Below are 25,985 nucleotides of genomic sequence, written 5' to 3'. Positions count from 1 at the left end.
AGGATGACAGGTGGGCTTTCGAAGCTGGTGGGCCAATCAGAGGCCTTCCAGCTTGAAAGGAACTGCAGGCTGCAATGGAGGGTAAGTAAGGGAAAGGGCGCTTCAAGATGGAGGCACCTTCTCTCCAACTTTTCACGCTCATAATAAAAAATGGATCTTGCAGCCAGGCCACTGCTGTGTTGGGGTGGGGCGCCTCCACAGGGCAGCCTGTCGATGCTCCTGCACCCAGGCAGGCAGGGAGAGCCGACAGGCCTGCCTGGAATGCTGTCCCCCCGGCGCCGGCCTCCAGGAACCTAAACTGGCCCCTGCCACCTGCGGAAACCTGGAGGCCGACTGGAAAATACAAGCTGGTGCCCTTTAATTGGTCTCAATAGGTTCTTAATGAGCCATGACAGCTACCTGCCGTGTGTGGGTGGTTAGCCCTCCCTCACCCTCCCCGTCCCTCACCCCCATCCTGCCTCTGCAAAAATGGCCAGGAGGCGGGATGAAGCCAAGGAACCGACAGGCCGGTGGGCACCGCTATTTCTAGCTCACACCAGCCTCTGTTCCCGGCCCCGGCGGTGGCTCAAAATCCAGCCCCTGAACTCACGTTCAGCTGGCTAGAGCAGGCCTCTGGATTACTAGTCCAGTAACAGTCACTCGACTATCAAACCCCCAATATGACGGGGGTTAAATATCAACTTTAGAATACAAATGTGACCTCTGAAGATTAACTGAAAAATTATTGATGAATAAATATTAATTTCAGGTGGATTCAAAAACACAAATTAAAGAGTGTTTCAGTTAATCTCACCGCTTTTTGATGGTGTGGGACAGACTCTGCCACCTCTTATCCAGCTGTTGCAAATTTGTTTTCATCGCCTTTACACTCTCTTCTGACGTGGTTGGGTATAAGGCCTTGCCCTGCGTCACAAGACCCCTGTGGACCGACTCCTGGGACATCACCTCAGTCTGCAGGTCCTGTAGAGACGATGAGAGACACAGTACACATGTCATTATTCCACTGGAACACTTGTCACACCAGCTTAAATGTCCTCGAGAGCCACAGATGATGAGAGCTCAGAATGGGCCTATTCAGACCACCCATGGTGTCTGTTTCAGCTACTTGCTGCAGCTATCAAAAACTAGAATTTGATACACTGCTGCTGAACTCCTTCAGGAGACAATACAGATCAGGAAGAATGATGAGGGCAATGGCACCTGCCTTAATCCAAAAATAAAGCAACACAGATCTTGCCTTTCCGAGTCAGAAGGGCATAGGTTCAAGCCTCACTCCAGATACTTGAGAGCCTAATCAAGGCTGGCACTCCAGTACAGTGCTGCACTGCTGGAGGTGCCGTCTTTTGGCTAAGACGTTAAACCGAGGCCCCGTCTGCCCTCTCGGGTGGATGTAAAAGATCCCAATGCACTATTTTGAAGAGCAGAGGCTTTCGCCCAGTGGCCTGGCCAATATTTATCCCTCAATATCACAAATCATCTGGTCATTATCCCATTGTGGAATCTTGCTGTAAGCACAAATTAGCTGCTATGTTTCTTACATTACAACAGTGATTACACTTCAAAGGCACTAGTTAGCTGTCAAACGCTTTTGGTCATCCTGACGTTGTTAAAGACACTATAGAAATGAAAGGTTTTTTTTTTCTTTTTAACCCGTTGGGTAGCTTTTTGTGCTGTTCCTCTTGGGAAGCAAGATAGCCACTGGATGGATTTCATCAAAATTTTATCACAACTGATTCTCACTCTGTTAACAAAGTCCAAGGCACTAGAAGGATGGTTCTTCATCCAGAGAATGAACCATGATGACTGTAATGTATTTGTACAACATGCTAATGTTGTGATGATGTCATGACATTAATAAACACTTCTGTGCTTGCTGTCCATTTTGTCTGTTAGCGTTACCCAAATATATCACAGAAAATGACGACGAGAATGAGATAATGGTCTGTCAATATAGGCAGCAAACAGCAGCAGAGATTGCAGTAAACAAGATTAGCCAGCTTTCTGATGACCTACCTTATTTTTATTCTTTTCATGGGATGTGGGGATTGTTAACAAGGCCAGCATTTGTTGCCCATCCCTAATTGCCCTTGTACTGAGTGGCTTGCTAGGCCATTTCAGAGGGCAGTTAAGAGTCAACCACATTGCTGTGGGTCTGGAGTCACATATAGGCCAGACCAGGTAAGGACAGCAGATTTCCTTCCCTAAAGGACATTAGTGAACCAGATGAGCTTTTATGACAATCGATGATAGTTTCATAGTACCATTACTGAGACTAGCTTTCAATTCCAGATTTTTATTAATTAATCGAATTTGTTAATTAATTGTTTAAATTCCACCAGCTGTCAGGGTGGGATTTGAACCCATATCCTCAGAGCCCTAGGCTGGGCTTCTGGATTACTATTCCAATGGCTTGCTCAGATGGTGGAGATTTCAGCTGGTTTTTGCGAGGCCTGAGCCTCAAGTTGTTTCCTCGGTTGAATGGGATGCCACGGGGTCCGAGTGTGCATCGGTTTCATTTGGGTGAAAGAATATTTTCATGCACCAACTGGACTGGTTTTAGGTATCACTGTTACGGACAGCGGCAGTATTTACTGGGCTACTTTGAATTTGCAAACAGGACAATGGGGCTGTGCCCACAGGATACATTGGGAGACTAGGAACATATGAGACAGCTCAAAAATCATTCAGTTTAGGAAGAATGGCCATGTTTTTCTGAGCTAATAACATTTTTGAAATCGAAAGTGATAGGGAAGAGGTCAAAGACTCAGAATAAGGCAATTCTTGGGCGCAAGAAAGCAACTTTGCCAACAGAAATTGGCCCTGAAGTGTCCGGCACGCTAACAAACCTTCTTGCTCCCAACAAAGCAAAAGATGTGCCACTCAAAACAATCATCACCAAGGCGGAGGAACATTTCAACCCTAAACCACAAGAGATAGCAGAAAGCTACAAATTTGGAACCAGAAATCAGAAAGGCACTGAAGAATTTATCACTACATTGCAACTTTGGCACATTCTTAGACCGTGTATTATGAGACAGATTTTTGTGTGGATTGGTGGGAAAGAATCCATTCGAAGTTACTAACACATAAAATCTTACATTTGAGCTGGAGTGTGAGATTGCTCCTTCTATAGAGACAGCATCAAGGAATGCTCAGGAATTTCGTCCGAGGCCAGTGACAAGTACAGTTTCTGTCCACAGCCAGAAGGCTTACACCAAGCCTAAAGTGGAGAAGCCTAGTCAGAAGAGTACTGATGATAGCAGTTTAATGTCTTGTTATCACTGTAAGGGCAACCACATGGCACAAGCATGTCAGTACAGAAATGCCAAATGTTTTAATTGCCGAAAGAAAGGTCATATTGCAACTGCTTGCCGATCAAAGGCCAAAGCAGGAAAGGGAACTCACTCCAGTGGTAATGGAAAACAGCGACGTCACAAGGGTGAATTTCACAATCTTGAAGTGAATCCAGAGTGCGTAAGCGAAGAGGAGCTAGTGTTGTAAAGCATTTATGCCACTAGCAATCACTCAAATGACAGAGACTTTTGTACAAGGGTGTTATTAAATCAACAGCACATCAACACGCACATCAATACAGCTGCAGATTGCTCCATTATGAGTAGAGACATTTATGAGAGCAAATTCAGTGACCTAACTGTAACTGAGAGCATAGTTCAGTTGAAAACCTACTCTGGTGAGGTGTCAGAAACATGCAAGCAAATGGAGTGCAATGTCCAATATAAGGGCAAGTCCCTCAAGATACCCATTGTTGTAGTGAGTTCTGTCAACAAACCAACATTAATGGGCAAAGACTTGCTTTGTAAGCTGAAGTTAAACTGGAAGCATGTTGGCCAAGTTGAGATACACAAGAAGCCTGATCATAGTTACAGCAATATATTCGAGGACTGCTATGAAGGTATAATCAGTGTGAAAATGCATATCCGAATCAGGCCTGTTGCAAAACCAGTATATTGCAAGGCTAGGCCGGTTAAGAAGCTAGAGAGCAATGGTGTGCTAGTGAAAACTGATCACAGTAATTGGGCAACTCCAACTGTAGTAGTGCCTAAGTCGGACAAAACTATGAGACTATGCGGGGACAACAAAGTCACAATCAACCAGGCAGTGGATAATGAGCAGTATCCACTACCGAACTCTTAAGATATGTATGCGGAGCTAGCGGGATCCAAGCTATTCACAAAGTTAGATTTGTCCCATGTTTATGCACAGCTGAATGTGGATCAAGAGAGACAAGAATATCTCATGATAACACACTGTCACAAGAGTTTTGTTTTTTTTATTGAAAGCTATGAATTCTGTGTGCTTTTAAAGACTGAGAAAAAGGATTTTCTATGAACATTGAATGTTGAAATTGGGTGTTTGAACTGACTGCATAGACTGCAAGACACTTGTTTCCAAGCAACTCAACAGGGAAATGACAAGAAGATTTATGACTGTCACATTGTGGGTTTTAGTTTCAGCTTTGCAATGTGAAAAAGACCAGGGAGCTGGACGCAGTTAGCAGTGAGTGGCTGGGGCCTGTGTTTGCAGATCAGAGGGAAAAAAGACCGACTCTCTAAAAACAAGATTGTGCCTCTCTTAAAAAAATAAATTCTACATTTGAGTTGTGGCTGTGGTCTGCCTGGAGAGAGAAAAAGACCCCTGGAGAGGAAAAGACCCAGGAGATGCTGCTCTCTGTGGAGAAAGGCTCCTTTGCTGAGAGGAAGCCTTGCATTTTAAAAGGTAGCTAATTCCTATTGCCTCCAGTCTCTGAAAACTCTCTGCCTCGGGAGTGATTTCTGTTGCCTCTTATGTTTTGGGAGATCCTGAAAGCTCAAGGAAGCTTCTATTGCTCGAGTGCTATTTCAAAACCCAAGTAGACTTGTTGATATGCCCTTTGCTGAACTAACTGTGTGATGCCTGCTGCAGACGAAGTGCCGTAAACGCCTACCCATCACAGAGTGTTCATTAATCTTGCCTGAAGAGACTTTGAGTGGCATCCGGCTATTCGACTCTGGGACACCTCACCAACCTGGAAAATCCTACCAGAATATTACAACCCAGTTATTTTATTATTCCTAAAAAAACAACTGTAAAGAGAAAAGCCTTTTAAAACCGGTTAATCATTTTTTTTTTAATATATATGTGTGTACATGAGGGTTAGGAAGAATAAGGAGTTTGAAAGGAATCTTTTCACATATAGAGTGATATCATTATTGTTTAAGACTTAGTTTATTAATAAATAGTTAATTTTATTGTTGTTTAAAGAAACCTGATTTGGTGTGCTTTATTCTGGGGGGCAAATAGAGTGATTAATTTGGCTATTTTTTCCAGTAGGTAGGAAACGTTACTAATATGCTATGACCTGTGGAGTAGTGGGACTGATTTAACAGTGCATTACTCCCGCTTTGGTCGTAACAACACACATGGGGTTATACTCCTACACAAAGCTACCCTATGGCGTGAGGTCTTCTTCAAAACACATCCAAGCTACACTGGATAAGATTTTGCAAGGAGTGCCACATTGCCTCTAAAATCAGGATGATGTGTTGATCGCAACCACAACAGAGGAAGAGAATCTTCGAGTGTTGGAGCAAGTGTGAAAAAGGCTCAATGATCACAATACGAAGTTGAAAAAGAGCAAGTGTGCTTTCCAACAATCTGAAATAGTTAACCTTGGCCTGAAAATCAATGAAAAAGGACTACAGCCAGTGAAAGAGAGAACAGAGGCAATAGTCAAAGCCCCTAAGCCAAAAGATGTGTCTGAGCTTAGATCTTCACTAGGCATGGTCCAATACTACTGTGATTTCTGCCTGAGCTTGCAACGGTGTTAACTCCACAACATGATTTGTTGAAGAAAGATGTGAAATGGGAATGGTATAAAGCACAACAATATGCTAATGATGAATGTAAGAGAAGTTTGATCAGTGATGTACTACTCATTCATTGCGACATAAAATTGTGACCTAAAGGTAATATGTGATGCTTCAAACTACGGAATTGGAACAGTGATCAGTCATGTCATGGATGATGGTCAAGAGTAGCCCATAGCATTTGTGTCCAGTACCCTGACCAAGAGTGAACCAACTATGCACAGATAGAAAAGGAAGCGCTTGGAATCATCTTCAGAATCAAAAAGTTTCACCAGTTTTTATTGGGTAGAAACTTTGTTAGTTACAGATCATAAACCCCTAATAGCTGTTCTGGGACCAAAGTTTGCAATACTGACAATGCCCAGTGTCAAGGATGCAGTGGTGGGCTGTACCTCTCTCACAAAACGAATACAACATCGAATATCGCAGTTCGAAGGAGAATGCTACCACTGACGCACTGTTGCATGAAGACTGAGAAGTAGGATGTGAAGGAGCAATCTTCACAATAGGAGCAGTAGATAATGCCTTTCCAAACACTGCAACTGAAATTGCAGCTGAAACTCAGAAAGACTCAGTGTTGAAAAGAAATATTGAATGATGGACAGAATTTGACCAGTGTACAAATGAGGAAATGAAACCATTCCACAACCATCACAATGAGTTGTCATGTGAACAGGGCTGCATTAGGCAGGGTCACAGACTGGTGGTACCTAGTTCTCTGAGAAATAGGATTCTGGCAGAACTCCACACTGAACACACAGGAATAGTCAGTATGAAATCCATTGCAAGAGGCTTTGTTTATTGGCCTGGTCTGGACAGTGATCTAGAATCATTGGTTAGCAAATGTACGATCTGCCAAAACCGTAGAAATAAGCCATCTTAAACTCCTTTGCAATCATTGTCATAAAGAACAAAGGACAAAGAACAGTACAGCACAGGAAGAGGCCATTCGGCCCTCCAAGCCTGCGCCGATCTTGATGCCTCCCTAAACTAACCTTCTGCACTTCCGGGGCCCATATCCCTCTATTCCCTTCCTATTCATGTATTTGTCAAGATGTCTCTTAAACGTCACTATCGTATCTGCTTCCACCACCTCCCCTGGCAGCAAGTTCCAGGCACTCACCACCCTCTGTGTAAAACACTTGCCTCGCACATCCCCTCTAAACTTTGCCCCTCGCACCTTAAACCTATGTCCCCTAGTAACTGACTCTTCCACCCTGGGAAAAAGCTTCTGACTATCCACTCTGTCCATGCCGCTCATAACTTTGTAAACCTCTATCATGTCGCCCCTCCACCTCCGTCGTTCCAGTGAAAACAATCCGAGTTTTTCCAACCTCTCCTCATAGCTAATGCCCTCCAGACCAGGCAACATCCTGGTAAACCTCCTCTGTACCCTCTCCAAAGCCTCCACGTCCTTCTGGTAGTGTGGCGATCAGACTTGCACGCAATATTCTAAGTGTGGCCTAACTAAGGTTGTGTACAGCTGCAACATGACTTGCCAATTTTTATACTCTATGCCCCAACCGATGAAGGCAAGCATGCCATATGCCTTCTTGACTACCTTATCCACCTGCGTTGCCATTTTCAGTGACCTGTGGACCTGTACGCCCAGATCTCTCTGCCTGTCAATACTCCTAAGGGTTCTGCCATTGACTGTATACCTCCCACCTGTATTAGACCTTCCAAAATGCATTACCTCACATTTGTCCGGATTAAACTCCATCTGCCATTTCTCCGCCCAAGTCTCCAACCGATCTATATCCTGCTGTATCCTCTGACAATCCTCATCATTATCCGCAACTCCACCAACCTTTGTGTCGTCCGCAAACTTACCAATCAGACCAGCTTCATTTTCCTCCAAATCATTTATATATACTACAAAGAGCAAAAGTCCCAGCACTGATCCCTGCGGAACACCACTAGTCACATCCCTCCATTCAGAAAAACACCCATCCACTGATACCCTCTGTCTTCTATGACCGAGCCAGTTCTGTATCCATCTTGCCAGCTCACCTCTGATCCTGAGTGACTTCACCTTTTGTACCAGTCTGCCATGCGGGACCTTGTCAAAGGCTTTACTAAAGTCCATATAGATAACATCCACTGCCCTTCCTTCATCAATCATCTTCGTCACTTCCTCAAAAAACTCAATCAAATTGGTAAGACACGACCTCCCCTTCACAAAACCATGCTGTCTCTCGCTAATAAGTTCATTTGATCCCAAATGGGAGTAAATCCTGTCCCGAATAATCCTCTCTAATAGTTTCCCTACCACTGACGTAAGGCTCACCGGCCTATAATTTCCTGGATTATCCTTGCCACCCTTCTTAAACAAAGGCACAACATTGGCTATTCTCCAGTCCTCTGGGACCTCACCTGTAGCCAGTGGGGATGCAAAGATTTCTGTCAAGGCCCCAGCAATTTCTTCCCTTGCCTCCCTCAGTATTCTAGGGTAGATCCCATCAGGCCCTGGGGACTTATCTACCTTAATGCTTTGCAAGACACCCAACACCTCCTCCTTTTTGATAATGAGATGACTGAGACTATCTGCACTCCCTTCCCTAGGCTCATCATCCACCAAGTCCTTCTCTTTGCTGAATACTGATGCAAAGTACTCATTTAGCACCTCGCCCATTTCCTCTGGCTCCACACACAGATTCCCATCTCTGTCCTTGAATGGGCCAACCCTTTCCCTGGTTACCCTCTTGCTCTTTATATATATATAAAAAGCCTTGGGATTTTCCTTAATCCTGTTTGCCAATGACTTTTCATGACCCCTTTTAGCCCTCCTAACACCTTGCTTAAGTTCCTTCCTACTGTCTTTATATTCCTCAAGTGCTTCATCTGTTCCTAGCCTTCCAGCCCTTACGAATGCTTCCTTTTTCTTTTCGACTAGGCTCACAATATCCCGCGTTATCCAAGGTTCCCAAAACTTGCCAAACTTGTCTTTCTTCCTCACAGGAACATGCTGGTCCTGGATTCTAATCAGCTGACGTTTGAAAGACTCCCACATGTCAGATGTTGATTTACCCTCAAACAGCCACCCCCAATCTTAATTCTTCAGTTCCTGCCTAATATTGTTATAATTAGCCTTCCCCAAATTTAGCACCTTCACCCGAGGACTACTCTTATCCTTATCCACAAGTACCTTAAATCTTATGGAATTGTGGTCACTGCTCCCGAAATGCTCCCCCACTGAAACTTCGACCACCTGGCCGGGCTCATTCCCCAATACCAGGTCCAGAATGGCCCCATCCCTAGTTGGACTATCTACATACTGTTTCAAGAAGCCCTCCTGGATGCTCCTCACAAATTCTGCCCCATCCAAGCACCTAGCACTACGTGAGTCCCACTCAATATAGGGGAAGTTAAAATCACCCACCACCACAACCCTGTTACCTTTACATCTTTCCAAAATCTGTCTACATATCTGCTCCTCTACCTCCCGATGGCTGTTGGGAGGCCTGTAGTAAACCCCCAACATCGTGACTGCACCCTTCATATTCCTGAGCTCCACCCATATTGCCTCACTGCATGACCCCTCTGAGGTGTCCTCCCGCAGTACAGCTATGATATTCTCCTTAACCAGTAATGCAACTCCCCCACCCCTTTTACATCTCCCTCTATCCCGCCTGAAGCTTCTAAAGCCTGGAACATTTAGCTGCCAATCCTGCCCTTCCCTCAACCAAGTCTCTGTAATAGTAACAACATCATATTTCCAAGTACTAATCCAAGCTCTAAGTTCATCTGCCTTACCTGTTATACTTCTCGCATTGAAACAAATGCACTTCAGACCACCAGTCCCGCTGTGCTCAGCAACATCTCCCTGCCTGCTCTTCCTCTTAGTCCTACTGGCCTTATTTACTATGTCTCCCTCATTTATTTCACTTGCTGTCCTACTGCTCTGGTTTCCATCCCCCTGCCACACTAGTTTAAACCCTCCCGAGTGACGCTAGCAAACCTTGCAGCCAGGATATTAGTGCCCCTCCAGTTTAGATGCAACCCTTCCTTCTTGTACAGGTCCCATCTGTCCCTGAAGAGAGCCCAATGGTCCAGATATCTGAAACCCTCCCTTCTACACCAGCTGCTCAGCCATGTGTTTAGCTGCACTATCTTCCTATTTCTAGCCTCACTGGCACGTGGCACAGGGAGTAATCCAGAGATTACAATCCTCGAGGTCCTGTTTTTTAACTTACTACCTAACTCCCTAAACTCACCCTGCAGGACCTCATCACTCTTCCTGCCTATGTCATTGGTACCACAACCTCTGGCTGTTCACCCTCCCCCTTCAGAATGCCCCCTGTCCGTTCAGAGACATCCTTGACCCTGGCACCAGGGAGGCAACATACCATCCTGGAGTCTCTTTCACGTCCACAGAAGCACCTATCTGTGCCCCTGACTATATAACTATTGCTCTTCTGCGCTTTGTCCCTCCCTGCTGAACAACAGTGCCAGCCGTGGTGCCACTGCTCTGGCTGCTGCTGTTTTCCCCTGATAGGCCATCCCTTCCAACAGTATCCAAAACGGTATACTTGTTTGAGAGGGGGATAGCCACAGAGGATTCCTGCATTGACTGCCTGCCCCTTCTAGCGGTCACCCATCTATCTGCCTGCACCTTGGGTGTAACCACTTCTCTAAAACTCCTGTCTATGACGCTTTCCGCCACCTGCATGCTCCTAAGTGCATCCAGTTGCCACTCCAACCGATCCATGCAGTCTGTGAGGAGCTGCAACTGGGTACACTTCCTGCAGATGTAGTCGCCCGGAACGCTGGAAGCATCACGGACCTCCCACATCTCACAGGTGAAGCACTTCACCCCTCTAACTGACATTTCTAGCACTAATTAGTTAATTAATATAAAATAAATAAATACTTATTAAATCCTTACTAAATTATGATACACTTAACTATATGGTCCCTAGTGCTAGATTTCTATTATAAATATTAAATGCTATCTAAATACAGTAATCTCCTCCCTCTGGTTTAGTTACTCTACTTATTAATTAGTGTTTTAATCAATTTTTATCAGTTTTATTTTCAAATTCGGTACAGATTCCCTACCAGCCAATCAGGTCACAGCTTTCCTGTGACGTCACTTTTTCAGTTTTTTTTTCCCCACCCGAGGTAACTTACCGCTCTGGAACTCCACCCTCCGAGTCTGCTCCGAGAATCCCCGAGGTAAGTTTTTTATACTTACCGCTCTGGAACTCCGCCCTCCGAGTCTGCTCCGAGAATCCCCGAGGTAAGTTTTTTATACTTACCGCTCTGGAACTCCACCCTCCGAGTCTGCTCCGAGAATCCCCGAGGTAAGTTTTTTATACTTACCGGTCTGGAACTCCGCCCTCCGAGTCTGCCCAATGGTTGACCCAACCATTTCAAAGAATTCATGTAGACATTTGAGAGAAGGAAAATGATAATTTCTTAGTACTCAATGATAACCACTCAAAGTGGATCGAAAATAAAGCACAGGAGTCAAAACACCAATGATGAATGGACAATAGATGAGTTAAGGTCTAATTTTGCTTGTCATGGACTACCAGAGGAGCTGGTCTCCGATAGTGGTCTTCAATATCGTTCTGCTCTGTTCCAAAATTTCACGAAGCAAGATAGTATCAAACATGCCCTCACTGTTCCTTATCATCCAGCATCAAATGGAGCAGCTGGAGGATCTGTTAGGATAGTTAAATAAGCACTCAAGAAACTCGAGTGCTGCATGGATGTTCAAATTTCAGTATAAAACAACAGTTGGCTAATTTTCTGCTGAAGTATAGAATAACCCCACACTCTATTACAGGGTATATATCTGCTGAGCTTTGATGATGAGAAGGTTAAGGACCCACTTGAGTCTTGTCCTACCTAACTTGGCTGCTAAAGTTGAAGAAAAACAGTTCGGTCAGAAACCTCAATTTGAGGCAAAGAGAGCGCAGTTTCAAGCAGAGTGAGCGTGCTCATGTTTTGAGCCATGCTCACAAATCACACAAGTGGGACGTGGGAAATGTGGTGGAAGTGTGTGGAACCAAAAGATGCTTGGTTGAGATTGATGATAAAGTGAGAAATGTCCATGTAGATCACATGATCCCAGCAAGGGGTGAATGAAAACATGAGCACGAACCGCTTGACCATGATCTCATGTCAGAGTTTGAACCAGTTCAAACTTCAGTGTCTGAAGTATAAATTTTTGAGAAAGAAACAAAATCTTCTCTCAGTTCTGAACTTAAACCAAGCATTCCAAAACCTGACTCAACACTGAAACCTGTAAGGAGATCAGAAAGACTTTGTAAACCTGTTATTGTAATGAGTTCTTTATATTGTCTGTTGCAACATAAATGAGATGCATGGAGTCCAGTTATGCTGAAGATCCCAAACAGGTTCATTACAGCTATTATATACAGACATATTATATACATGCAAACTATTTACAGAACCTTACTCTAGCTGTTACAGTTGCACAGTGACTCTGGCTTCAACTCACATGACTGCATCATGGTACTTGGCTCATTAGCCTACTAAGATCTTAAAGGAACATCACTCTTAAAGGCAATCATACAACAGTTATTAAACTTGATTTGTAAATATAATTCCTTTTCTTTTGAAAGGGAAAGCAGTGTAATATATTTGTATAATATGCTAATGATGTGATGACATCATGATGTAAATAAACACTTCCTTGAACTGGCCGTGTTTGGAGTCCATTTTGTCTGTTTGCATCACCCAAATACTGCAGTGTGCGAATGACCTTTTGCTAGGACAAAGGGCCACCTTATGTAGGTTGTTCATTTTGTGAGGGGACAACAGTTGAACTGTGGATAAGGTGGACAGCCATGATGGATGCTCTGAATTCGAGTGCTGCAGTATAGCTGTGTTCTGGCTTTTTGTTTAGGTCCCCAATTCATTGTACAGTTCTCACGCCTCTGCACATCGATTACTTAGTAAACACTGCAGCAATGCTTGGAATTTACCTTCAGAACGTGCACTTCATTTTCCAGTTTGGCTTGGTCAGAAGAAAGGTAAGGGGACCATGAGCTTGTAATTGCTTCATGTCTTTCAAGCCAGGAGCCAAAGCTGGACAGGTTCTTCTCATACCTGGTTACAAAAAAAATGACAGAGAGCTTTACAGACCAAGAAACAGCCAACTACATATCCCAAAGTGTTGAGATTGTACACAATAACTGTCAATTCAACAATGAAGGCGGCACAGTGGCGCAGTGGTTAGCACCGCAGCCTCACAGCTCCAGCGACCCGAGTTCAATTCTGGGTACTGCCTGTGTGGAGTTTGCAAGTTCTCCCTGTGTCTGCGTGGGTTTCCTCCGGGTGCTCCGGTTTCCTCCCACATGCCAAAGACTTGCTGGTTGATAGGTTAATTGGCCGTTATAAATTGTCCCTAGTATAGGTAGGTGGTAGGGAAATATAGGGACAGGTGGGGATGTGGTAGGAATATGGAATTGGTGTAGGATTAGTATAAATGGGTGGTTGATGGTCGGCACAGATTCGGTGGGCCGAAGGGCCTGTTTCAGTGCTGTATCTCTAAACTAAACATATCCCCAACAGTTGCAGCTTGCAGTAGAATCACAGACTCTTAGAGCACAGAAGGAGGCCATTTGGTCCATCATGCTTATGCAAGCCCTCTGAAAGAGCTATCCCAATCAATCCCACTCCCCTGCTCTTTCCCCACAAACCTTAGCCCTGCAAACGTTTCCATTTCAAGTTTATAACCAATTCCCTTTTAAAAATTACCATTGAATTTGCTTTCACCACACTGTCAGACAGAACATTTCAGATCATAACAACTCAGTCTAAAAAAACTGTCTCCTCATTTCTCCTCCGTTTGTTTACTAATTACCTTAAATCCGTTTCCTTTGGTTATTGACCCTCCTTCCAGTGCAAAGAGTTTCTCTTTATTTACTCTCTCAAAATACTTCATTTATCTGCTATGAACTGTATCAATTTGGATCCATATCCATATTTGGTTTCATATAGTTTAATCATCCCTTGATCTATGACAATGCCAAGCTTTGGTTAAGCTAAATATTAATGGGAAACAACACCATCAAACTACATGATATGGCTCAGAGATGTATGGCCAAGTGAATTCATTACACAATCTAGTTACAGGTCTAATACATTGGATTACTTCCAATCTGACAGCCTGTTACAGATTGGCATCAGTTCTTGGGCCTCAGCTTTATTCTACCCTCTCTACAACAAATAACACATATGGGCCCCTTCTGCTGGTCAATTAGACAGCATCATGGTGATGACATTGGATAAATAACCTGTCTAGCTCACCTGCTCCTTTCTGCCCCACTCCCCTTCGCTACCCGAAAAAGTGAGATATCATTTAAGTTGTAAAGAGTCATAGAACAGAGCACATTGAGTCTTCTGCTTTGAAAGATGGCCAGAGGATCTATTGCTGGAAACCCCAAAGTCTGTGCTGTTGGATCAGAGACCAATCCAGTGAGTTTGCAGCATCCCCGCTAAGGGCTGCCATTAGTACTAACTGCACCTCTGACAAGGAGGAAAGGGAGTTTAATAGTCCAGTTCAACAAGGGAGGTGGTGCACGCCACTCTACTTAGTGATGCACTTTGCATCATATGTCCACAAATGTACTTTATGATGGTAAAATCAAGTATCGGAGCATCAACCGGAGAGCTAAAGGCTCCTTATGACTGATGTATCAATTGGTCTCTTGAGTATAGGCACCATGCTCAACAGAGACCAGACTAAACCACCTCAAACAAACATAGATCTTTTGGGACCTCCCCCTCCTCCCCCCAGCACCCATCCCTGATCAAAACAACTCCTGTTCACTCCTCATCCTTTGAAACATCAGAGAGTGTTTAAAAAACTTTGGATTTACAGCTGTTTTTTTAGGGTCTCAAATGCAACTGCTAAACCAGGCCCGAGGATACACAGTCGGTGTTACATCAAGACTCTGCCTCCCAGTGCAAAAGTAGACGGCTTGAATGAATGTTCTTGAGATCATTTAGCGGAGGTGAGACTTTAGACTGGGTGACTTGACACCTATAAAGAAAGAGTACCTGGGATTTCCTCAGACTCATGAGAGTTTGACAGAATGCAAGAGGATAGTCAAATAACTCATAGAATCACTCAGCCATGTCTTGCCTTTGCCAGTTCGTTGACAGTCTTGTTCCCTTGCTCTTTCCCGATAGCCCTGAAAATGTTTCCTTTTCAAATGTTTATTAAATCCCCTTTTGAAAGTTACTACTGAATCTGCTTCCACCATCCTTTCAGACAGTGCATTCCAAATCATAACTCATTGCAAAAAAAATTCCCCTTCTTTTCCTCCCTGGTTCTTTTGCCAATTATCTTAACTCTGTGTCCTCTGGTTACGGATCCTCCTGCCAGTGGAAACTTTCTCCCCAAAAATCTATTAAAGCCTGTCATGAGTTGGTCATTTATTAAAAGTGCCTTCAAGAGGGAAGGGCAGGAAGCAGAAGGAAAGGCCCCAAGCTGACCACACAAGTGCAGAATGCCAGCTGGTAACGACACCTTGTAGGTTTAAGGTTTTTCAGTGAACACCTTTGGCACATTCATGGTGTGTGTCTGTATGTGTGCATGTGCATGAGTAAAATTCTGGGCACAAGCACGAACAATGAAATGAATGAGAATTTGACAGGTTTACGTACTTCTGCCAGAGAGACAGCAGGTTTTCCAGCACTGCCTGTACTTCCTTGACCTGATCTTGCACCCTCTCATACTTTTGTTGCAGAGCGCTCAGCTCCTGAACAGCTTCGTCCTTCTTGCTGACTCTGCGGGCACTCGTCGAAAGTGACGCCATTGGGTTTTTTATCTGTTCAACGGTCTGTGAGAAGTCCTGTAGAGCAGCAGGGCAGGGTAAGATCAATTTAGTTAAAAACAGTAACATCTTGCATGAATTGTGCATTTTTCATGGACACTTTAATCTCCAGAATTCAGCAGAGAACTGCTCTTTAGTAATAAAAGGTAGAAAAAGGTAAAGCATGAAATCTGAGGTCAATTTGGAAGAAAAAAGATTCGCAAAAAGCAAGAACACTATGTGGATCCAGGTAAATGAAAATCAGACTCTTCACCCTTTTTACACCATCAGTGAAAGTTCAGATCTCCCCCTATGGCATTGGGTGCAGTGAGAAGGTCAAACACAGTCAGAACCAAAGCTAAGGTCAGCCAGCAAGGAGTGACTCAGAGCAGACCTTTATATATAGTAATGCATTGCAGCAGCCACATCTTTTATTGATGTATGAAGACAGGTTTTTAAACGAGTAGCAATTCTGGAAGGACTGTTAAATTATTCAAGTGTGCAGGGAGATTCTGAATAAAAGTGCTGAATCTTAATAATATGTTACCAAAGGATCTGCTTGAATGCATTCAGTACAATTAGAGATACTACACAAAGAAAGAAAAGTGCAAATGAGAAGATAAAACAAATGCTTCATATTTCTTGGTCTTCCCAATAAAAAAACACACCCTCAGCTATATGGATAGTAAAGAACTGCTCCTCTGTTTAACATGCAGAGATTTATTGCTATATTTGTGATATGTGATTTACCTGCAGTGGATAAGGAAAGTACTTTTTTTATATATATGTTTCAGAAAACAATCGAGAAAACATTTGCTTCACTAACTCTGGGCAGGTCCCTTGCAAACCTCTTTCCAAATTATTTCATTGAACGCCTGCACCTTCTCTCATTTCCACATCTCAGCAAACCCTCCCTCCACAGCAAAAACCCCCATAACAACATAACCCCTGACTCACTGTGAGCCAGGCCACAAGACACTATGCAAATGCACATTCATACCAGGTGTGTCTGCAACAGTTGGTTAGCCTCAGCTGCTGAGGTGCATTTATTGGTCCTGCCTTTCAACATAGTCTCCATGTCAATCAGTGTCCCTTGGACCTAGGAGAAAAAGTAACAAAAAAAAGTTGTCCACTTTTACTGAGGAACTTTTACTTTAGATTGAAAGAAGCAAGATTCTAAGGATATATTGACAGAAGGGGGAGACTTTCTGACCACCTCTAACTTTCTGTGGACTTATGCACCTGCACCTTGACTGTGCATGTGTGGAATGCATAATCAGTTCATTATTAATAATAACTTAAAGAAAGCTAAAAAGCTCTCCCACAGACTCTTGATCTCTTCCAGATGTTTCACACTGAAGTGAAGAGGAAATGCATGAGTGAAATCAAGATACATAAACCAAAATAAGCCGGCTTCTTGGTTCATCGGACGTCATCTTAGCAGAGTGTTCATCAGTTTCACAGTCGAAAGTTTGGAGAAGTACAGGAGGGGAAATGTGTGAAAGACACAATATCCAGTGAATATGACAAGGGGACACAATGTTAAACCCCTAGGTTAGGTATTATACAGGTAGATATGGAGTAATTTATTTTCTTCACTTTACCCTGATGTTGATGAAACCGTCTTTGAAGGGGTAGCACCTCATACATACTAATTGAACAGGGTATAACCTTAAAATGTCTGATTCTTTCATTACCTTTCTGAGGCCCTCTTCATACTTCTGTTGCAGTGAGACTCGGTTCTCCACTTTGTTGTCCACCTCCTGAGTGTGTTGATGGAGCTCTTCCCACTGCCTGGTTATTTGGGTCAACCGAGCCTTGACACGGGCAATCTCGCCAGAGGTGACAAACTGGGCCAGGTGCTGTGACTCCTCTTCCAAGCTTTTAATCTCTTTCGATTTGCCAAGAACGGCATCAATAATATGCTGTGAGTCAAGAATGGAGATCGGTTGGTTGTTTTTCGAATTGTTTCTTGTAAGAGAAACTATAACCTGATGATTGTTATCCCTCACAGTCAGGTTTCAAACTTTAGAAAGAATGTCACTAGAAGAGACAAGCTTACCTTCACTTTGGAAAGTTTTTCTTCCAATGGTATGGACAAATCCTCCACGTTACTCAGCTCTTTCTGTTTCTCTGTCATCCAGTGTCCCAATGACTCAAACTTTGCTAAAAAGCTCTCCCACAGACTCTTGATCTCTTCCAGATGTTTCACACTGAAGTGAAGAGGAAATGCATGCATGAAATCAAGATACATAAACCAAAATAAGCCAGCTTCTTGGTTCATCGGACGTCATCTTAGCAGAGTGTTCATCAGTTTCACAGTCGAAAGTTTGGAGAAGTACAGGAGGGGGAATGTGTGAAAGACACAATATCCAGTGAATATGACAAGGGGACACAATGTTAAACCCCGAGGTTAGGTATTATACAGGTAGATATGGAGTAGTTCTCACTCACTTACATTGGCTGCTACTCCCCAAGTGCCTTGATTTAAAAATTCTCATCATATTCAATTCTCTCCAAGGCCCCTCCCTATCTCCGCAACCTGTTCCAGCCCTACAACTCTCTAAGAACATGGCATTCTTCCAGCACTGGCCTTTTCTGTATCCCACACTTCCTTAAATGTCATCTGTGCCTTCAGCCGTCTAGGCATTAAACTCTGGAATTCCCTCCCTAAGTCTTGCCACCTCTCTCTTCTCCTTTAAGTTGCTCCTTAAAACCGACCTCTTTGATTAAGCTTTTTGCCACCTGTCCAAATATCTCCTTCTTTGCCTTGTTGTCAATTTTTTGTCAGATTTCATTCCTGTGAAGCACCTTGGGACGTTTTACGTCATTACAGGTGCTATAAAAATGCAAATTTTTTTTATTTGTTCTTGGGATGTGGGCGTCACTGGCCAGGCCAGCATTTGTTGCCCATCCCGAATTGCCCTTGAGAAGGTGGTGGTGAGTCGCCTTCTTGTTTCACTGCAGTCCCTGTGGTGTAGGTACACCCACAGTGCCGTTAGGGAGGGAGTTCCATGTTTTTAACCCAGCGACAGTGAAGGAACAGCAATATATTTCCAAGTCAAGATGGAGTGTGGCTTGGATAAATTTACAGGTGAACTTCTGGCTGAAGATGGTTGCAAATGCTTCAGCCTTAACTTTCTTTTTATTCTTTCATGGGATGTGGGTGTCGCAGGCCAGGCCAGCATTTATTGCCCATCCCTAATTGCCCTTGAACTGAGTGGCTTGCTAGGCCATTTCGAGGGCACGTAAGGGTCAACCACATTGCTGTGGGTCATGAGTCACATGTAGGCCAGACCAGGTAAGGACAGCAGATTTCCTTCCCTAAAGGACATGAGTGAACCAGATGGGTTTTTACAACAATCGACAATGGTTTCATGGCCATCATTAGACTAACTTTTAATTCCAGATTTATTAATTGAATTCAAATTCTACCTTCTGCTGTGGTGGGATTCGAACCCATGTCCCCAGAGGGGCTCTGGGTTACTAGTCCAGTGACAATACCAGTACGCCACCGCCTCCCCACTGACGTGCTGGGCTCCCCCATCATTAAGGATAGAGAGGTTTTTGGAGCCTGCTCCTCCAGTTAGTTGTTTAATTGCCCATCACCATTCACGACTGGATGTGGCAGGACTGCAGAGCTTTGATCTGCTCTGTTGGCTGTGGGATCACTTAGCTCTGTTTATTGCATGCTGCTTCCACTGTTTCACATGCATGTATTTCTATGTTGTAGCTTCACAAGGTTGGCACCTCATTTTTAGGGATGCCTGGTGCTGATCCTGGCATGCTCTCTTATACTCCTCATTGAACCAAGGTTGATCCCCTGGCTTGATGGTAAGGGTCAAGTGAGGGATATGCCAAGCCATAATGTTCCAGATTGTGGTGGAATACAATTCTGCTGCTGACAATAGTCCACAGCGCTGGCCCAGTCTGGCAGATATATCCTTCAGGATTCGGCCAGCTCGGTCAGTAGTGCTGCTACCCTGCCATTCTTGGTGATGGACATTGACGTCCCCCACCCAAAGTACATTTTGTGCCCTTGCTGCTCTCAGTGCTTCTTCCAAGTGGTGTTCAAAATGGAGGAGCACTGATTCATCAGCTGACAGAGGGCAGTAGTTGGTAATCAGCAGATTTCCTTGCCCATATCTGACCCGATGCCATGAGACTTCAATGGGTCTGAAGTCAACGTTGAGCACTCCCAGAGCCACTCTCTCCTGACTGTATACCACTCTGCTGCCACCTTTGGTGGGTCTGTCTTGCCGGTGGGACAGGACATACTCAGGGATGGTGATGGAAGAGTCTGGGACATTGGCTGTAAAGTATGATTCAATGAATACGGCTATGTCAGGCTATTGTTTGATTGGTCTGTGGGACAGCTCTCCCAATTTTGGCACAGGACCCCAGCAGAGGACTTTGCAGGGTCAAAGAGCAAGGTGCGCCTTTGTCATTTCCGGTGCCTAGGTTGATGCCGGGTGGTCCATCCGGTTTTATTCTTATTTGACTTTTCTGTAGTAGTTTGATACAACTGAGTGACTTACTAGGCCATTTCAGAGGGCATTTAAGAGTCAATCACATTGCTGTAGGCCTGGAGTCACATGTAGGCCAGACCAGGTAGGAATGGCAGATTTCCTCCCCTGAAGGATATTAGAAGCCAGATGGGTCTTTGCAACAATTCGGCAGTTTCCTGATCATCATTACTGGTGACTCGCTTTTTACTCCAGATTTATTAATTTGTTGAATTAACAAATAGTGGTAATGTTACTGGACTAGTAACCCAGAGGCCTGGGACTAATGCTCCAAAAGCATGAGTTCAAATCCCCCCACGGCAGCTGGGGGAATTTAAACTGAATTAATTAAAATTAAAATTGCTGCTGCTATTGAGTTAACTCCAGGAAGTAACAGGCACAAGTTCTGTGACACTGAAACCCATAATAATATCCACGGCAGACCCAGAATTTGCAACAATCTCCTTAAAGACTGGAACCCATTAGCTGTCAATCATTTCCTCTTTCCATTTTGCCTGCAGGTCTGAGTTGCTTTGGTGAATGTTCCATTGTCACCTTCAAGGATGCATTTGGATGATTGGGTTCTTTCATCAAACAGGACAGGCATTCAGCCAAACTTGGGAGGTTACAAAAACAAAATAACAATGATATAATCGCCGTGTTATGTGCCTGTTCCATTGGACTGTGAGATTTGTAGAGATCACAACACCAAACACATGCTCAAAATCTAACTCCATGAACATGAGTCAGGTGGTATGTTTAATACCTAAATCAAACTGCAGAACTGCTTCCACTTGAAGTGGTCCTTGAATATCTTCCAGTTGCCCGGCTGCCAAATCTGCCCTATATTTACTGCAGGTGGAATAGGCCACAGAGGGAATGTGTGTGTGTGTATGTGAAATTTAGATGTGGACAGTCACTCCAAAGGGACATATGCCACTTTGACAAGATCCTGCATTTGCCGTTGGTGAAAGAGGTCAGAATCTTACTCCATGCTCGGAGCTGGTGTGCACACACTGGTAATGACTTGGAACTTACGAACATACGAATTAGGAGCAGGAGTAGGCCACTCGGCCCCTCAAGCTTGCTCCGCCATTCAATAAGTTCACGGCTGAACTGATTACTCCACATTTCCACCTACCCCCGATAACCTTTCTCCCCCTTGCTTATCAAGAATCTATCTACCTTAGAACAATGAGTTTAAATAGTAGAGCTTCATCATAGTGGACAATGGGCTACAATGATAGCTCTCTATCTGATGGTATGTCTTTTTCACAGTGGGTAATGGACAACAGAAGGTAGGCCTCCATCTTGTAAACAATGGAGTAAAAAGGTATGTCTCCATCATAGTAAACACTGACCTAAAATGGTAGAGCTCCATCTAATAGATAACAGCCTAAAATTGTAGGCTTCCATCACAATAGACAATCAACTAAAATGGTAGGCTTCCAACGGGCTAAAATGGGAGAGCTTCATCATAGAGGACAATGGGCTAAAATGGTAAGTCTCCATCACGGTGGGTACGGGCTAAAGCAGCAGCCCACCATCATAATGGGCAATAGAAAGTCCATTGTTCTAGGTTTAAGGCATCCTGTGAACATGGTAACTTAGTCCCACCAACACTTCCTGCAAGATTGAGATCAATTTCACTATAATTGAAAGGCATTTGCCATACAACCAAGAAATTTATGACAGAAACTTTTATTTTTACACAGAGGGCCATGAGGCTGTGGAATGCAATACCACAACCAGTGATTGAAGCAGAGACCATGTTAACATTTAAGAATAGGTTAGACAGGTGGTTGAACAAAAAGGGGAATAAAAAGATTCGGGAATAGGGTGACTAGGACAACTGCTTATGTGGAGGATAAACTCCAACATGGATTGCTTGAGCCAGATAGCCTAAGCATTAACTTAAGGAGTAACAACAAAAAGCATGATCACATACTCGTTTCTCAGGTTTTCCCGTACGTTTTCAGCCTTTTCTCTCATCAGTCTGGTCTGTTGCTGCAGAGAATGTTTACTCTTTGGACCTACTTTTATGTCTTCAGATTTCTGTAACAGGCCCTCAGCCAGAGCTGCCTTGACTTCACTGTCTCTGTAAAACGCCTGCGTGCACAAAAGTAATGCAGGGAGCCGTCAGTTATCAGCAGACACTGCACATTGGAAGACAGAGAATATGCTTCAAGGCAGTAACACATTGGGAACTTGAGATGATGCTCAAAAACTGAAAAGAGACGAAGTCAAACTGTTTAATATCATCATAATCCCAAGATATATTACTGCTATGAAAACATTCCAGGGTATCTTACTCTCTTTTATACTTAGAAATGTAGAGATTTCTTACCATTTTCCGTTTTCAGTAAAAGGAATCCAATATTTCACTTTCGGGCTGGAGCACACAATTTCAGTCATCTGCTTGTTTATTTAAGCTGGATCAATAGATTTCTACAGTGGACCTACCAAGAGTACAGCCCCCAGTCTCCGAGCTCTTACCTTTGTTTGCTCCAGCTCCGAGCCGAGGCTTTCCAGGCTACTGAAGGAACGATTGCGATCCACAGTCATTCCGGCACGACTCAGGAACTCCATCACTTCTCCCTTCTCCTCTTCAAAATGCTGCCATTGACTTAGTGTCTCCTTCAGCACAAGGCAAAGCAACACATCAACTCCGCTCACCGTGACTGCCGTCAGATCCTACGATGGTGCAAGCACCATTTGCAACACACAAGTGCCAAGCACGTCTAACTTCCACCTTTTGACATTCAACTGCATCACCGTTGCCAAATATCATGCCATCAACATCCTTGGTGGGTGGGGGAGGGGGGCCGGGGGGGTCACCATTGACCAGAACCTCAACTGGACCAGCCACATAAAGGACTTCACTACTAGAACAGGTCAGAGGCTGGGTACTCTGCAATGGGTGACTCACCTCATAACTCTCCAAAGCCTCTCCATCACCTACAAGGAGTGTGACGGATGGGTACAGCTGCAATGATATTCAGGAAGCTGACGCCATCCAGGACAAAGCAGTCTGCTTGATCAACACTATTCAATGGCTTAAACATCCACTCCCTTCACCACCGGCACACCATGCCACAGTGTGTGCTATCACAAGATGCACTGTAGCATCTCCCAAACCCATCATCTAGAAAGACGAGGGCAGCAGATGCATGGGACCACCACCATCTCCAAGCTCCCCGCCAAATCGCACACTATCCTGACCTGGCAGTAACTCTGTGCTGGGGACTGGTCTTTACCTGCAGTTCTTTCTCTTGTTCATCCATTGTTTTCTCCATTGCGTTGAGAGCAGACTCCTGACTTTGCAGTTCTTTCTGGGAGGACTTGGCCAGGTCAACAACAGCCTGTAACTCCCTCCCGCGAGCTAACTGCTGCTGTACATCGCGTCTCTTCACCGTTAACTGTTTCACTTGTTGCTGCATGTTTGTGGATTCAAAACAATTTTATTAGGATCGTGCAGACAACATCAACATTCAATTACACAGTAAAATGTCCCGAGGCCCTTCACGGGAGCATGGTGAAACAGGATTTGACACTGAGCTATATCAGGAAATATTATCACAGGTGAAGAAGTCAGATTTAGGTAGGGGTAGAGAGGTGGGGAGGTTTCGGGAGGGAATTCCAGAGCTTAGGACTGAGGTAACTGAAGGCATGGCCGCCAATGGAGGGGTGAGGAAGTGGGGTTTGGACAAGACACCATAAATGCAGGAATGCAGAGATCTCGGAGGGTTGTAGGGCTGGAGGAGGTTACAGAGAGAGGGGAGCAAGGCCATCAAGAGACTTGAAAACAAGGATGAGAATGTTAAAATAGAAGCATTGCTGGACCAGGAAGCAGTGTAGGCAGCAAGCATGGGAGGTGAACAGGATTTGGTGCAAGTCAGGAGATGAGCAGAGAGCACTAGATGAGTGCAAAGTTTACAGAGGGAGGAAGATGGCCAGGACAGCATTGGAATTGCCAATCCTGGAGGGAACAAAAGCCTGGATGAGGGTTTCAGCGGCAGATGGACTGAGGCAGGTGTGGAGACGGGCGATATTTAAACCACATTCCATTTTTGTTTTGGAAATGAGCAGACACACAGTAACGAATGATGAGGAGGCAGTTGTAAGACAGTAAGAATGGTTCACCTCATATCATATCCATTAAGAATGAAACTCAAACCTCGAGAGAAATGCTTCCAGGTCCAGTCATCATCAAAAGCCAATGTTTATTGCTATATAGAATTTCCTAAGCTTGTTCACACTCTTTGCAGCCTGTGTATGCAGCTTCCCTGTCAGCCCTGGCTCGGTTGATAGTGGTCTCACCTCCGAGCCAGAATGCTGTGGCTTCGTGCCTCACACTGGGCCCTGCGTGCATATTAGGAAGTGTGCACTGTCAGAGAGTTAGCACTGAGGGAGGACTGCACTGCCAAAGGAGCAATACTGAGGGAGTGCTGCACTGTTGGAAGGGAAGTACTGAGGGGGACAATACTTAGGGAGCACTGCACTGTCAGTGAGGTAGTACTGAGGGAATGCCGCACTGTCAGAGGGTCAGTACTGAGGGAGAGCTGCACTGTCGGAGGGGCAATACTGAGGGAGAGCTGCACTGTTGCAGGGGCAATACTAAGGGAGAGCTGCACTGTCGGAGGGACAATACTGAGGGAGGGCTGTACTGTCGGAGGGACGGTACTGAGGGAGGGCTGCACTATCAGAGGGGCAGTACCGAGGGAGTGCCACACTGTTGGAGGGGCAGTACTGAGGGAGCGCCGCACTGTCGGAGGGGCAGTACTGAGGGAGTGCCGCACTGTTGGAGGGGCAGTACTGAGGGAGTGCCACACTGTCGGAGGGGCAGTACTGAGGGAGCGCCTCTGTCAGAGGGGCAGTACCGAGGGAGCGCCTCACTGTCGGAGGGGCAGTACTGAGGGAGCGCCTCACTGTCAGAGGGTCAGTACTGAGGGATTATTGCACTGTTGGAGGGGCAGTACTGAGGGAGCGCCGCACTGTCGGAGGGGCAGTACTGAGGGAGCGCCTCACTGTCAGAGGGGCAGTACTGAGGGAGTGCCACACTGTTGGAGGGGCAGTACTGAGGTAGCGCCATAATGTTGGAGGGGCAGTACTGAGGGGGCGCCGTACTGTCGGAGGGGCAGTACTGAGGGAGTGCCGCACTGTTGGAGGGGCAGTACTGAGGGAGCGCCACACTGTCAGAGATGTAGTACTGAGGGAACACTGCACTGTTGGCAGGCCAGTACTGAGGGAACACTGCACAGTCAGAGGGTCAGTACTGAGGGATTATTGCACTGCTGGAGGGGCAGTACTGAGGGAGTATTGCGCTGTTGGAGGGGCAGTACTGAAGGGAATAATACTGAGGGAGTGCTGCACAGTCGAAGGGGCAGTACTGAGGGATTATTGCACTGTTGGAGGGGCAGTACTGAAGGGAATAATACTGAGGGAGTGCTGCACTGTCGGAGCTGCCAGTACCAAGGCAGGGCTGCACTGTCAGCAGGGCAATACTGAGGGCGTGTTGCACTGTTTGAGGGGAAGTACTGGGGGAGAGGGAGGCAGTACTGAGGGAGTGCTACACTGTTGGTGGTGCCAGCTTTTGGATGAAACATTAAAGCATGGCCCCATTTCTTCACTCAACTAACACTACAGAAAGATGTACCGTCTCTCCACCTATCGCTGAATTTCACCTCCACTTTCTTGTTTGCCTTGTTTGCGACAGTGACTTGCGTTTCTACAGCAGCTTTCATGTCCCCGAGATATCCCAAACCACTCTTCAGCCAATTAAGTACTTTGCGAAGTGCAGTCACTGTTGTAATGTA

The 25,985-nt window shown here is 45.0% G+C and overlaps 1 protein-coding gene across 10 annotated transcripts in view; it reads right to left on the bottom strand.

The window, feature by feature from the left end:
• LOC137376257 (nesprin-1-like) overlaps window positions 1-25,985 on the bottom strand; it is a 500,292-nt gene that overhangs the window by 315,916 nt on the left and 158,391 nt on the right. For all 10 annotated transcript variants that reach the window (XM_068044441.1, XM_068044433.1, XM_068044435.1 and 7 more), the window contains exons 28-36: window positions 23,427-23,603; window positions 22,666-22,806; window positions 22,118-22,278; window positions 17,727-17,877; window positions 17,362-17,589; window positions 16,665-16,763; window positions 15,516-15,703; window positions 12,827-12,950; window positions 794-960 (exon numbers count right to left, since the gene is read on the bottom strand). In XM_068044441.1, the coding sequence (XP_067900542.1) occupies window positions 794-960; window positions 12,827-12,950; window positions 15,516-15,703; window positions 16,665-16,763; window positions 17,362-17,589; window positions 17,727-17,877; window positions 22,118-22,278; window positions 22,666-22,806; window positions 23,427-23,603 (1,436 nt within the window). The remainder of the gene's footprint in view (window positions 1-793; window positions 961-12,826; window positions 12,951-15,515; window positions 15,704-16,664; window positions 16,764-17,361; window positions 17,590-17,726; window positions 17,878-22,117; window positions 22,279-22,665; window positions 22,807-23,426; window positions 23,604-25,985) is intronic.

The sequence above is a fragment of the Heterodontus francisci genome, chromosome 13 (assembly GCF_036365525.1).
Source record: "Heterodontus francisci isolate sHetFra1 chromosome 13, sHetFra1.hap1, whole genome shotgun sequence".
Taxonomy (NCBI): domain Eukaryota; kingdom Metazoa; phylum Chordata; class Chondrichthyes; order Heterodontiformes; family Heterodontidae; genus Heterodontus; species Heterodontus francisci.
This window is presented reverse-complemented; position numbering and strand designations above follow the sequence as displayed.